General features: G+C 36.8%; 1 protein-coding gene across 1 annotated transcript; it reads left to right on the top strand.

The window, feature by feature from the left end:
• The first annotated feature begins 5,312 nt into the window (after positions 1–5,312).
• On the top strand, positions 5,313–14,005 carry LOC134667948 (glutamate receptor ionotropic, kainate 2-like). Its single transcript, XM_063525372.1, has 17 exons — positions 5,313–5,455; positions 5,665–5,822; positions 6,151–6,318; positions 6,732–6,898; positions 7,323–7,519; positions 7,823–8,088; positions 8,433–8,537; positions 8,731–8,847; positions 9,147–9,353; positions 9,593–9,754; positions 9,969–10,168; positions 10,561–10,762; positions 10,916–11,007; positions 11,364–11,500; positions 12,028–12,143; positions 12,557–12,709; positions 13,718–14,005. The coding sequence occupies exons 1-17, from the start codon at positions 5,383–5,385 to the stop codon at positions 14,003–14,005; spliced, it is 2,808 nt and encodes a 935-aa protein (XP_063381442.1). The 5' UTR covers positions 5,313–5,382.
• Positions 14,006–15,477: the final 1,472 nt, after the last annotated feature.

Below are 15,477 nucleotides of genomic sequence, written 5' to 3' on the forward strand. Positions count from 1 at the left end.
ATAGCGGAAATTAAAGCTAAAAGTGGTAATGCATACAACCTCATCCCATTCCCAACTCATGATGGCCTAATCCTCGAAATCCAAAAACCTTCAATCCTCATTAAAAACTCATGGTACGCCTACCCAAGTGCTGAACAATGTAAAGCTAAGAAAACCATGATGGTCTGCAAACACGTTTGGTGGAAGGACTCCAATAAAACACCTGACTGCATCCATCAAGCCCTTCTTCTCAAAAACAACCACACGTGCCTTACGACGAAACTAGAAGAAGAGGAAGCTATCACAACAATAAACGACGGCAATTTCCTGTTATACTCAAGAGGACCACAACGAGTAACCATCAATTGCAATGAAACGTTTTACGAAGTCATCCAAGGGCCATATAAATTACACCTTAATCCCGGCTGTGAACTACAGATGGCAAACTTATATACTAAAGTGATCTCGAAAACCAACAATCTATTCAAAGAAGAAGTCCAGCAGATACAGATGCACTTAGAACAAAAAGCAGACAAGATCCAATATACAGATGAAGATTTACAAATATACCTGAAGCCATTAGAATCAACAATCAAATCAAACATACATCAACACATTTGGATACCCAGCGTATGGAGCATAAGTATCTTTTTGTGCCTCATCGGGTGCGCCATATACCTCAAGTGCACCCAACGTCGCAGCAGCATCGAGAACACGGGTGTAACAAGCTACACCCTTAGTTCTCTCTTAAGGGGGGAGGAGTTAAGGAACGCTTCCCACGCAGCCCCGACCTCCAGCAAGACACCGACGGCAAAACATTAAACATTATCTTCAGCGTCGATAGAAGGGTTGCAGACGCGCCTAACTAATGGGCACCTAACCGCATAAACAAACGCACCCTCTGATACAAGTGCAGGCGCATGTAAAGCATCACCTATTTTATGGCGTTTGTCAATTAGTGCCGCTCCCACGGGATCGACTCTTCATTATCTTAATGGCACCGCAGCGACAGCATAAACGCTCCAGAAACTTCTCGTGGCCTACGTGACTCCAGACCACGCATCCCCGTATCTTCCCACGGTTTCGGGATGAATATAAACAGCAACCCCGACCAGCGGCGGGCAGTTCTCATCCAGTTCGCACCGAGTCCTCATCTAGCGACCAGGCTACACGTGAGCTCCGAATCGCTCGGTGTACCGGTACACCCTCGCGCTTCTCAACTATATTTAATTAACCTCATAATTGTAAAACCCAATAAAGTAAATACCTCCTCATCGGTGTTTTATAAGAAGACCTCCGTTCTCTCAAGACACTTAACTCATATATAAAATGCGGCTCGATGCGGACAGATGTGATTCCACCCTAAAGCTCCTTTGCAACTACGTATTCCAATACGGTACCGAGGAAGGTGTCAAAAAAAAAATATTTAACCATAAGTGTCAGTTCTACTATGTAGTTAAGTTCTTTGTACTATTATTTTTTGTCTGTAGTTATGTTACGTTCTTCTTGATTTATTCCACTCATAAAATTATAACAAGCTTAGAAGCACCGAGCTCGCGCACATTTGAGGGTATTATTCCATACTTAGCTTTGCCTTTAATGTGCCATCTTTCATGTAAATTCCCACATAATTTTATTTTAAACTAAGATTGAACGTAGACGCGAGCAATTTATTTATTCATTAGAACGGCGTCGCTTCGTTGTTCTCTGATATGAAATCTCATATTAACTTGTCTACTTCCACGTTGGATTTATGTGGCGAGGAAAATTGTCTCGTCGACTTGATGTATGACTTCACCATGTTATGTATGCACGAAGTTTGTTCCTCAAGAAGAACCCTAAACCCTGGGGCATTTTGTTGGTCTTATAATTAAAACTTTGGTTTACAGCCCTACCTTTACTTTGTATATAAAATTATGGGCGTACAGATGCAGTGAAGTAATAATAAAATTATTTAGATAAGCAAAGATATATAGCAGTTTGCTTCTGAGTAAGTTCTTATTAAGAAACTCTACAACTGCATTGGTTGGTGCATTCTACTCGTCAACTTTAGCTACGCAATGAACGAACGCATGCGTCAAATTAAATTAAATTCACCCACCCACCTAATTTTTTATGTCTACTGCTGCTGTTTACATATAATTCACTACAAGTCTCAAAGAATCAATAAAAATACATACAAATAGGCCACTGAAGATGAAATTGATAAAAAATAATAGCACGCTTTTAAGTCGAAGTGACTACCTACTTAAGTAGAGCGCTAATAGAGATGATGACATTATGTTTAATTTTATAACATGACCTAGTTTTAAAAAAACCGATGATTAGTAACCTGAAAGAGGTTAAAAACCACGAGGACGAGGTTGCTGGCAGAAGCTAGGTGTCAATATAGATAGATATCAATATATTGCCAGTACTTACAATTTCAAGAACGCTTGGTAATCGCAACCAATCGTATCGCGATAAATTCCCAACAATGAAAATTTTGCCTACACTACAAATAAAACCACTTGATTTGAGATCGTTCCGCATCTGTGGAGGATTGTTGTTTTTATTTACATAGCAATTTATGCTAAACATCTGATATATTTGGGTTCAAACGACGGGCCCAAATAGATTTGTATGTAAACCGGGATATCACGTGTCGCGAGCCCAGTTGACCTTTTCCATTTGATTTATCTAATAACAATGGAGTCAGATCGCCTTTGTTCTCCATGTATTAAATACTTGTGGCTTAAGTATATCGAAAACGCGTGCTAAAACTTAAATAATGTATGGAAACGATCAGATATAAATAGCTTTCGTTCGCATCTCTTTCAGTTGATCTGTCTATAAATGATCGTAATCTTTCATTCGGTCCCCGATACGTAATACCTACCTTTTTATATTTTTTTCAATTTAGTGAAAATTGCGATGTGTCACATGAATTCATAACTGTCCGTCAACTTTGGCTCGAATTTTCCCTGAGTTAATTAATCCATTCACAAGGTGGACTGACGACCTGGTAAAGATCGCGGGAGTCCGCTGGATGCGGGTGGCGTAAGACCGGTCATTGTGGCACTCTTTGGGGGAGGCTTATGTCTAGCAGTGGACGTTCTCTGGCTGATATGATGATGATGAATTTATCCATGTGTCGGTTGTCCCTAATTTATATTTTTTAGCGGCCATGATATTTCATGAAACATACTTAATTGTTTTATTTCTAGATTTATGTTCTCACTGTTGTTTATTATATCATTAATTCATTGGCTTACTTGTAATTAGTACTGTATGTAATATATATTTTTCATATTACCTGTGTTATAACTCAGCAAAAGTAATTTTATTAATATATATTTTTAGGCACCAATCAGCTTGTGCATGTTACGAATTAGGAAAACTATAAGTAAATGTGGAGAATATATTAACTCACATTTATAGACGGGTCTAACGTGAAATTTATTCAATTACCTTTATTTAGACCCGTCTATAAATGTGAGTTAACATGTGTTCAAAACGCGGATGTTTTAAATATTAAATGTGGAGAAGACCGTCTATCAGATAAGACCGTCTACAAGTTTTTTGTCGGTTCTAAACAAGTTCTAACTCTTGCGTTTGTCACACTTACATACAGATCAGTAGAGCAGAATTCTTACCGGTCTTCTACACATCTTACCGGTCTTCTACACATTGATCTTAAAGCCAATACCAAAGTCAATACTGCCTGAAATAGTCATATTGTGTATTTGACAGAAACCAACCGCTTGTTTTTACGCCTCCCCAGCTCATTAATCAATGTTCTTTCACTATCTGGCTTAGAATAATATGTCTTGTGTTTTTGCTTCGGGGCCCAAAAAGTTTTGGGTAATTTCGTATACAAAGGAATTTTGTAGCAATCAAAGTTTGGATAGAGGCACGCAAAGCTGGTATTAATTACTAGCTGTCGTATTCCAACTTCAAGATATTCACAAGAGACGACACGTACTAGATACGTTATAGTTTAGATATCAACTAGTTCTCTTTTGCAGCGCAATTCGGGCAACCAATGTCACTTTTACGTCAAATAGAGTAAGATAGATGTGAATTGGATCTCTAAGTCATATCCTGTGGAAATCGTTCCAGAGTATCTCCAAAATCGCGCAAATGTCAAATTTGACAGGTTAGATCTTAAACATATCGTTATCGTATCTTGGTGATGTCGCCTGATATCTAAAAGATATCTATTTCAAAATCCGAATCGGGCCCTAGATCTGCACGTAACTATGTATAGTAAACCCTTGTAACCCTACAATGCCTGTCATCTAATTAGACGCATTCCTACAAATAAATTCATATCAACTAAGGGTCATCACTATAAATAAGTATTATATACCAACGTAATAATATCATTAATATCAATATCATACAACTGCGACCATTATTTATTTAGTCTGAAAAATAAAACGGGATGTAGAATGAATTACAGTCGCCATTCAATATCGATATTATCGATACAGTCGCTCCGATGACCGGCTAAGGTGTTAAATTAGAGTGCGTGTTCAGATTTTTTTGAGCACCTTGGACTCTTTGATATATCTGATGCCGACTGTATAACCAATGTTTCATGCCATTCCATCGTCTACACGAAGTAAATTATACAATCTGAATAAAACACACGGACTGTGTCAAAGTGACTTTTTTTCTTAATATTTGACTATACTACTAACAGCGCCATCTACAATAACAAAGATGAAACGCAACGACTTCTTATCCCCCAAACAACGGCGTTCCACGCACCCCTAATATTACTGGTTCTAGGCTTCTACAGCCTTTTGGTGTCTTTGAAATGTTACAGAGGTCGCTACAAGTAGCAATTACCCAAAAAAGCGAAATAAAACTTTGTTTACTTTTACACGCTTCATAGGTAAGTAACTACTCGTATTTACATACAAGAGACATATATTTTTTTAGTTATAAGTTAAAAAATGCACACTTATTTTTTATTCAATTACAACTGGAAGGTAAAGGAACTCCGCGATAAAAAATAAACTATCAAAGAAATTAATCAAGCTAGTTGTGAATTGCCAAACTACATACATTAACCAAAATACATCTTTAGTTTTTCGTTATAATATTAATAGGTAAGTGTTTTAACTTATATTTATCACACGTCACGCGCAAGCGTATACGCACAATTTTTAAACCTGTTAGTCACAATCGCAAGAACACTAAACAAACTATTATATCATTTGGAACGATCTCAATGCATCGTTTAATCGGCTGCGTCTGGCTATTTCTATCCGACAACGAGCAGTTGCGTGGCATAATTTCGTTACTATCATTGCATTAATCTCAACTATATATTTCTTATATATAATATCATGTCCTAAATAAACCGATGTCGTTAAAATTTAAAGTTAAGTTGGTAATGCGAGGGTTTAAAATATGCATTGTAAAAGTCAGTTGTTAGTGTTTATAATTAGTTTCTTCGCATATGGAAAAGCTCAGAAAAACATTGGTGAGTGGTGTGTTATTGTTTTTAGGACTGATAGCGCTAGTAATTTGTATTAACGCATCTATGATTATAATATAACATTATCGAATTCCTTTGAAAAGAGTAACCTAAGGTTCGCAACTTTAAGTATCTTCAGTTAAAGTCGCAAATACCTTATCTCCTTTATTTATGTTAAGAGGTTTGAGAATTTAGTCAGGAACTTTTTTTTTCAGGTGCTATATGCGACGATGGTGGGTTTGTGTTGGAAGCAGCCTTTACCGTGGCCATAGAGTCTGTATCGAGTGAAGATGACCCCTACGAGGCTAAAGTAGTACGCACCACACCGGGCGACGTACTTGAGGCCCACAATGCTATGTGCTCAGTTTTAGAGGTAAGGATGTAATCTTGTACAAATCTACTTGCATATCCACCTCATTGAGGTTGTATCAGATTTGCAAAGAAAATTGATAATAGGTACATATTAAATACAAGGCCAAAGTAATAGTTGCCAGACATGGGGTCCGGTCATCCGTAGTCTACGGACTTACTTCAGGGATGTACCTATAGGTTACTCAGTAAGTAATCAGTAATTTTCAAACCCCGATGTAGGTAATTATGACTTTATTTGTTTATATTTTAGTGAAAAAAGTGTTAAAAATGTAATCTAAAATATATGCTACTTCTGTCTAAAATGAGAAATTTAAACTTATATTTTACAGGGAAATGTTTTTGGAGTGTTCGCCCCAACAAATGAAAAAGCGTTGATGCACGTTCAATCCATATCTGATTTCCTTGAAGTACCGCAAATATTGGTGGACCAGTCAGTGGCACATAATCGGAATTGGTCAGCAATTAATTTATATCCAAACCATATAACATATTCGCAAGTACGTTAAAATATTTTATACTTGGTTGCTTGTTGAAGTTAATAAGCTGGCAAAAATAGGTAATCAACGAACAAGAATTCAATCATTTAATTTTAAGGAACGTGAAGGAAGGAATAATGCTAAACGAATTGGTTATTGAAAATCCAAGCCTGCATGTCGATGTCGATTAGTTTATTTTTACTTAACATAAATCTAAAGCTAAGATGATATAGCCAGACCGTAAAAAGTCTGCAGCGATTTTGATAGCCCACGCAGTGCAAGTGTCATTTTAAACGTCAAACTTCTATGAAATTATGACGTATAAATAACACTTACACTGCGTGGGTTATCAAATCCGCTGCAGACTTTTATTAGTACGACTATATTTTTAGATTTAATTTTAAACTTTAATAGAAAAAAAGTTTGCTTTACAGGCTTTCGCCGACATTATTGGCAACAAAGGTTGGGAAGAGTTTACTATCATTTACGAGGGCGCTGAACTACTTCCATTTTTCGATGCCATTTTTGCTTTGCAAGACTTGGAAGCTGGCAATGAAGTCTTAATGACTGTCGTGCAGTTACCAGATGGCGACGATTTTAGGTAGGTATTTAAATAATAATATTTTGCTATATCATAGTAATAGTTAAAAGATGCAAGTCATCGCTGTTGGGCAAAGCTACAAATCATTTTTCACCAATTTAACTACATACCTGTATTTTAGGCTGTATTTTATACGGTAGATATCGCTATCGTAAAATGCGTAAGCATTTCTAGTTAAAAACTTAATAAGATTGTGCAAATCTTCTAAAATATACATGGACCCACATTGCTCTTGCTCACCGACCGCCGCGATGACGACAATTCAGACACTTTTCTAACTATATTTGTTAATCACGTCATTTGCTTACATAGCGCAATTGTACGGCTGTACGCTATATAGGTTTTATACACCTAAGACACAACAACAACTTAGTGTAAAAACGACGAATACGAAACGGGGTGTTAAATGGCATCATTATTTCAGATCCCATTTACAAACGATAAAAAAGTCTGGATCTCTAAATTACCTCGTCAACTGCAGAAGGGAGACTTTAGAAACATTTCTACAACAGGCACAACAAGTGGGAATTATGTCTGATGAACACAGCTATGTTATAATGAATCCAGACTTCCAGACTATTGATTTGGACCCCTTTAAGTACGGTGGATCTAATATAACAGGTAAAGCGATTTATGAAAGAAAACTAGCAGTATAAATTCACAAACAACCTACAAAAAGTTAGTTTCTGATTGCGAATGCCGCGACTGCAGCTGTGTTGACAGTGACTAGAGTTAACTAGGCGACGTCACTGTAATTTTCTTGATAAAATAACATCTAGTTAGGTAACTAGGCAAACGCACTCACAAGAATCGAAACATATCAGTTGCTAGCGCATATTATAAAAGAGGTGTTTCCTTTTTTTTAAAGTTAAATTTTATTAACTTTCCAGCAGTTAAATTTTTTTTCATATGTGTCTTCTTTAGGAGTTCGATTTTTCGACCCAAGCGTCGAAGCACTTCAAAACTATATAAAGAGCATCAACGCAAAAGTAGCAGAGTTATCCGAAGATCAAATACCAGAAGCCGTAACTGAAAATGGACTAACACTCAGTTTAGCTTTGATGTACGACGCTGTGATGCTATATGTGGCGGCCGTAAAAGCTATGGCGCTCGAAGATGGCTCGAGTGTCACTTGTGAGAGTGGAACGGGATGGGCTTTTGGATCTACTCTGCTTAATAACCTTAAAACTGTATGTACACATTAATAAATGTGATTTATACCTACTTTAGTTGCTAGCACATGGCTTAGCCCATGAATCACCATCATCATCATATCACGATTACTCTTGGACATAGGTCCTTCCCAAGTATATTTAGGAAAAGATCAACCGGTTTCATCTAGTGGTTCATTCTCTTGCTGTTTTATCGGCTGTGTACTGTATATACATACGATGTACACAGATGTACGTAATGTAATAGCGCCACGCGTCAAAAGCTAGAAATGTACGCGGCAAATCTTTGGATTAAAACCCCAAAATTGATTGACAGATTGAAAACACAATATTTACCCTTTTTATTAATATTAATTCTACAGATGGAAATTGAAGGGTTGACTGGCCTTATCAAGTTCGACGACGATGGACTACGTTCATATTTTGAGATAGAGATACTCGAACTTATGGCACATGGCATAGAAACGGTACACATGACGAATTTTTTTTTTAATTTTTATACTTTTGTTAAATATCTACCTATTCGTCTAAGCTAAAAGCTAATTCTGCACCGACTTTGTAGCTACAAAGTGCCACTTCCACACTTTGTCACTAGAAAGTATGTGCCTAGCTTGGTCCGACTCTTCAAATCGACTAAGTAATTAGTTTTTTTTTATGAAGGTAGCGACTTGGAACATTGAGGAAGGATATAAGGAGACCAGAGTCATAATACCAGCAGCAGAAGTAGAAGGCTCGGAATCTATGAAAGGAAAACATTTCATTGTTTTAACAGCCTTAGTAAGTACATAGTAAGAAACTACATAATAGGTGCTTATACAATTTAGTACGATCTTTGTTTGGTCTTTGTACTTTAAGCCCTAGTAAAATGACCTAGGAACCGCGAAAGCTTCGAACTGCTTTTGATACCAATAATTTATACTATTGAAAGTGAAAGAGGTTTGAACTCGTAGAGAGTTGGTTTCTTATACAAGATATATAGAAGGCTTATAAATATGTAGGAAATCTCGACTGTTTTTTACAATAAGCTACATGTGTAGATGTGAATGAGTCCACCAATAATTTATGGCATCTTCCAGAGTGCGCCTTACGGCATGCTGAAAGAGTCCCCCAAAAAGCTAGAAGGTAACGATCGATACGAAGGTTTCGGCATTGAGCTCATCGACGAGTTGGCCAAAATGAACGAGTTCAACTATACCTTTGATATACAGGCTGATGGTGTTTATGGGTCCTTGGATAAGAAGACGGGCAAGTGGAACGGTATGATGGAGAAGGTTATGGACGGGGTGAGGAAAAGCATTTATGTACTTATAAACTTCCTAAACTCTTTTAATATCGAATCCCTTGAACAAGTAGACGTCTAAAGTCAGAGGCTATAGCGTTAGGCGAAGCGATGAACCACGAAAAACAACATTGAATGAAGCTACCCATATTGACAACTGGCAGCACTTATTTGATATAACTTGTGTTTTAGCTAAGAGAACCAGTATCGCTGTTCATAATTTTTTTTTTCTTTGTGCTTCAGAGAGCGGACTTTGCGATCACTGATTTGACAATAACAGCGGCGCGTCAAAAAGCTGTAGATTTCACGAGTCCTTTCATGAACCTCGGGATTACTATTTTGTACAAAAAACCGACAAAACAGCCACCAGACTTGTTCTCTTTCATTTCTCCATTTTCTTTGGAGGTAAGCAGTCTTTTAATCACATTCAAGAATTCAGGAACTTCGCACCATCACGCTTCGCGATTGTTGCGCCATATATGGTACTAACTAAATCGGTTGTTCATTACTTACGCTATATAGTTTATCCAAATTAGCAAGAACCATAACAATCCCGTGTGGTAATAATTGTATCTACAAAACGACGGGAAATTAAACCATTTAACACATGGTTTTTCAGGTTTGGGGCTGGCTAGCTGGAGCATACGTCGGAGTCTCCCTATTACTATTTCTACTAGGAAGGATAGCTCCAGAGGAATGGCAGAATCCTTATCCATGTATTGAAGAACCAGAGACTTTGGACAACCAGTTTACAATGGCTAATTCGTTTTGGTTTACTCTAGGAAGTGTGCTGACTCAGGGATCTGAGATTGCTCCAATGTAACTATCTTAGAATATGTATAGGTATATTACCGGTAATACCTAGACATTTGAGAAGACTCTTTAACAAATCAAAGCAAAGTATAAAATACAACTTATTTCATACTTTGCTCAGACATTCTATATATGAGATCTAGCAACTACTTAGTCGATGAAGACAGCAGGGAAGCTAGCAGGGGCTAGAAAACGATAATTATCAAAGTCTATGCTCTGTTATATTATCAAACCATGCTATGCTCATTTTCAAAATCAACTTGACAGTTACCGTTTGTTTCGTGCAAAATTTATTGTATCATATAGTTCATAGCTGTACAAGTTCTAATAAATTGAATATGTCAAATTAAATAATTATTACATAACTACTGAAACTTATTAAAATAATGTTATTTCAGAGCGGTGTCAACACGAATGGCGGGGAGTATGTGGTGGTTCTTCACTTTAATCATGGTATCTTCATACACCGCAAACTTGGCGGCATTTTTGACGGTGGAGTCTAAATTCTATGCTATAAAAACAGTACAAGACTTGGCAAATAATCCATACGGCATAACGTACGGAGCCAAAAAGGGAGGTGCCACATTGGGATTCTTTAAAGTAAGTGTATATTCAAGTTGTAAGTAACTAACATATATATGAAGCCGGTGAAAGTACTTGACCTAACAAAGGATTCTCGAGAAGTCCAAAATTCAATAATACAGCACCTGTCCTGCTTTGAAAGTAGTTATAAGTTGCCAACATTAATTTCAGGAATCCGATAATTTGCTGTACCAGAAAATGTATCAATACATGGATGAACATCCTGAGTACCAAACGTCTACTAATGATGAAGGACTGGCAAGGTATTTTTTAAATAAATATGTACATCACAGACATTATTATAGTTACGAGAATCATCATTTACAATTTATGATTCACGAAATAAAAAGTTCACTGAAGGGCATAACTTTGATTAGTCCGCTTGACTTGAATCAAAATTAAATAATGTTGCGTAGTGTTAATTCAGAGTTCTTTACACTGTACATTTGTGTACAATTGTGAAATACTTATGTATATCTAGATACTACACTGATAGGTAACTTCACAGTCTTGACACAGCCATAGTTTTCTATGTTCTAATTTATCGAAGGAGGTCGATTTAAAAACAAAAGAACGTAGTTAATCCCTTTTGTAATAATCACTAGTAGGGTACTTTCAGAGCAAAATCGACGGAAGAAAATTATGCATTTCTGATGGAATCGACATCAATTGAATACATGGTAGAAAGAAATTGTGATGTGGCTCAAGTCGGAGGATTACTTGACAGCAAGGGTTATGGAATTGCTATGAAGAAAAGTAAGAATCTAGATTTGTCATAGAATCGGCAATCTTCTTTGACTGTATACTATTATTTCTACTCTGTATAAGGTAAACGTACTAGTGCTCTAAATGGTAATGCCCAATAGATGACACCTTGCTGTCACCTCTATTGACAATAACTTAAATTTTAAGATGACATGTACTGGGACTGCGTTGAGCACCGGTACGTTTACCTTACTATTATTTTACTCAACTTCGTACAACTCAAAGACGCAGCACAGCCGGCCTAGCCAAGGTTACAATCGCTATCGCTTCGACAACGAAAAGCATTATGTCTCTCTATCACTCTTCCATATTAGTGTGACAGTGACAGTTGCGTTTCGATCGCTACGAAGCGTAAGCGATTGGCGTCTTGGCTACGCGGCCTGCAACGTAAAAGTGGCAAGTCATTTTTGAAGGCGTTGGTAGATAATTTATGAAGATTATTCTACATTACAGCTACATATATTTACAGTAGGTATGGTGAATGAGTGATTGACTTATAAATAATTCGTTCATTTCAGATAGTCCATTTCGGCAACCCATGAGCGAATCAATTTTGCAGCTCCAAGAAGAAGGTAAACTGACGCGAATGAAGGACAAATGGTGGAAGGAGAAACGAGGTGGAGGCGCGTGTGCGGTCAGTATACTCGATTTATATTTTACTTTATTTTACCTATTACTATAGCCTTAGCTTCATAAAATAAGAGTCAATTCAATGCTCTCAAAATGAATTCTTACGTTACTCAAACAATCAATACAACAAATCATTGCAATATGTTGGAGACTTGGAGAGATATAAAATGACTAAACGTATTCAAAGAAACTACAGCGTCGTATGTATAAGAAACCAAGATCGATCAATTAGGAATTTTTGTGAGTCAGAGGGTCTACCGCTCCTCAGCTACCAATCGAGCTCGACACGTAGGATCATGTTTTTCTCATTAGAATTCGGATGGAATTTGTATATAGGGGTTTATGATGGTAAGAATAACATATCTCAAAAAGTTAAAAGTTCTTACATACATGTAAACTTCAAGATGATGTTTTTAGGACGACGATGCGGGCAGCGCTGAAGCCCAGCCTCTGGTGCTGGCGAACGTGGGAGGAGTTTTCATTGTGCTCGCTGCTGGCTCCGGCCTGGCCGTCATCTGCGCTATTTTCGAGATGCTTGTTGACATATGGCTGATATCACATAGGGAAAATGTAAGAATTAACCTATCATTTCAAGATTCCTTGCATTAGTCTACATATAGACATGTTTGGATTCACACAGTTTTTTTTAATCGAACTTTTGAATGTTAGAAAGACAGTTAATAGCAAAAATAAGTTTAGCTCTGAAATTTAAGGAGTTCACAATTACTATATATGACAATACAAACAAAGAGCTTTGACTGTTTAGATAAGAAAATCAAATATATACCTAATGGTAGGTAATCATAAACTTATTCCAATTTAAACATCTAAAGGCTTGTACAAATAGTGTGGATCTAAGACCTAATTTTCCGATAAAATAGGTAGAAAAATTTAGAGTATACAGATAATTACGTTTTGCTTGTCTACCTATATTCCACTTGAAATTATTTTATTTTATTTTATTTTATCAGAATAGCATGAACCAGTGTAACCCCTTCCTCTGCCCCCGCCAATTTAGTCTTGCCGAGTTATCAGTTCGTCTTAAGGGTAAATATCGTAACGTAATATACCTATAATACTTATCATATCTACTAACAGTTAACTCATAACATAATGAACTTCCTCAGAAACAGCATGAAATACTAATTCAGTTGAATGTAATCCTAAAGTTTTTAACACAGTGCTAATAACATTGGCAATGACATGTATACAGTATAATACAAAGATTTTACTATTCCTACATCCAAATTCAAATGTTTTTTTACACTTTTCAATACATGTGCTTTCATCATCATTAGGCCTTGTGCATCTTTACAGATGATTTAAATGATTTTAATTTGATTTACATGTGCTTTACAATACAGGGAATAACAGCCGATCTTACCGCTAAACAGTATCAGCAATATTATTTTATAATTATCATTATTAGCATTATCTTTAGCTTAGGCATTTTCATTTGTTATTTTGTAAACAACGCCTTTCCACATAACGTATTTTCAAAGAATTGATAAGCCACACCACACATTGGTATTGGTACACATTAACAAATTAAGTATTTAAAATTCTTTTACATTTCAGGTGTCCTTTATGGAAGAATTAAAAGCTGAAATAAAGTTCATCATCAGCGGTAGCAGCGACACCAAGCCTGTACGCCACAGGGAACTTTCTGAGAGTGGCTCAGGGGGCTCTAAGAAGTCCAAAGTCGAAGACGAAGAGTCCCGCAAGGAGGCCGAGAATAACCTGAATGCACCAACGCCGTCCGAACGTTCTGTGTCGCACCATTCGAGGCATACCTTGCATAGCCGACGGCAGAGCAATGCCGTGCAAATGGCACGAATGAGAAAATTCAGCAAGGCAACGTACTGATGATTTTATTAGCAAATGAGCTTGTAAATTTATTGAAAATATAAATATAACATAAAAAAACTTAATTTGAAGATGTGTTTAAAAAAAAACAATAGAAAACATTTAACATTTTGTTAGTAAGTGTACTGGAGTTCCTCGACATAGTATTATGGATTCATTACTTTACTTGTTTTTTAATAATTTCCCAATTTTAATGAGTGAAGACTTTATTTTCGCCGATGAGACTATCTTCAATAGATTTTTCCGGATTAAAAAACAGAAGGTAAATAAAAACATTCCCAAATATTAGTTAGTCCCTTCCATATTACGTCACACGTTCGGCGTCGACCCAAAAACCCGGACACACGCCACGCATCACTCCTCGCGTCAACTGCTAATTAACACCCGGCTTGAGAAATGTGCTGTCTCTGCCCTGTACTGGAGTGTCAATCAAATTGCTTACCGAATAAAAAGCTAAGAAGAGCCGGTTTAAGAGCTATCTTCAATTACGCAAAGTTATTAAGGAACTTGAGGTCACGTTGCACCGGCTCACGCAATGACTTTGAGTAGACTCGGCCGTGCTTGTTGCATAAGAAATAGGCGTAGCTTGATTGGTGCCCTAACGCTCTAACGAAGGAACCGAAGAACAGATCAGAGTTCAAAACTTGGTACCAAAAAGACAAATTGCATGGTGATTTGTCGAATTTCCTGGTACGTAATATATATAATAGGGGATGTTTGGTACAGTTCGACTCTCTCATCTGATTGATAGAGTCGAAAAGTAGTAGACCACTTTCTTGGCTGACCGTACATCGTTTGCCAAATTAAAACGGCAGATAGGTTGAGTCATATGCTATCTTCTCAGGCCTAGAAATTTTTAATTTTGCTCATGTTTTTTTTTTTACTTCTATGCCAGAATTTTGTAAATTTCAAATTTTACTTGCGCTGTAAAAAAGAACCATGGCCAATTTTGTTTTTCTAGGCATGAGAAGATAGCAAATGACTCAACCTATCTGCCGTTTTAATTTGGCGAACGATGTACCAAACACCCTGTATAAGAAATTTGAAATAAAAGGTCGTACTTATAAGATAAATAACCCATCATTTTATAATTTATTAGCGACCCGCCACAGCTTCGCACGGGTTGACAAATTATACACCTAAACCTTCCTCAAGAATCACTCTATTGATAGGTAGGTGAAAACCACATGAAAATCCGTTAAGTAGTTTTTGAGTTTATCGCAAACATACAAACACACAAACAGACAGACGCGCGGGGGACTTTGTTTTACAAGGTGTAGATGGTGTAATATTACGCTAATTAATTAATCCGCTACTTGATTGATTGCCGCTTCTGAAATTATTGAGTGCTGTGACATAGATCGATTAAAGTTTAAAATACCTATGGCGCCAAACAAATGTTCATATAGTTGATCCAAACCGTGTTTAACGATTTTGCGTCTTTCATTTTATCACAGTCCACAAATTCATTA

Source organism: Cydia fagiglandana, chromosome 10, assembly GCF_963556715.1.
Source record: "Cydia fagiglandana chromosome 10, ilCydFagi1.1, whole genome shotgun sequence".
In the NCBI taxonomy this organism is placed as follows: Eukaryota; Metazoa; Arthropoda; class Insecta; order Lepidoptera; family Tortricidae; genus Cydia; species Cydia fagiglandana.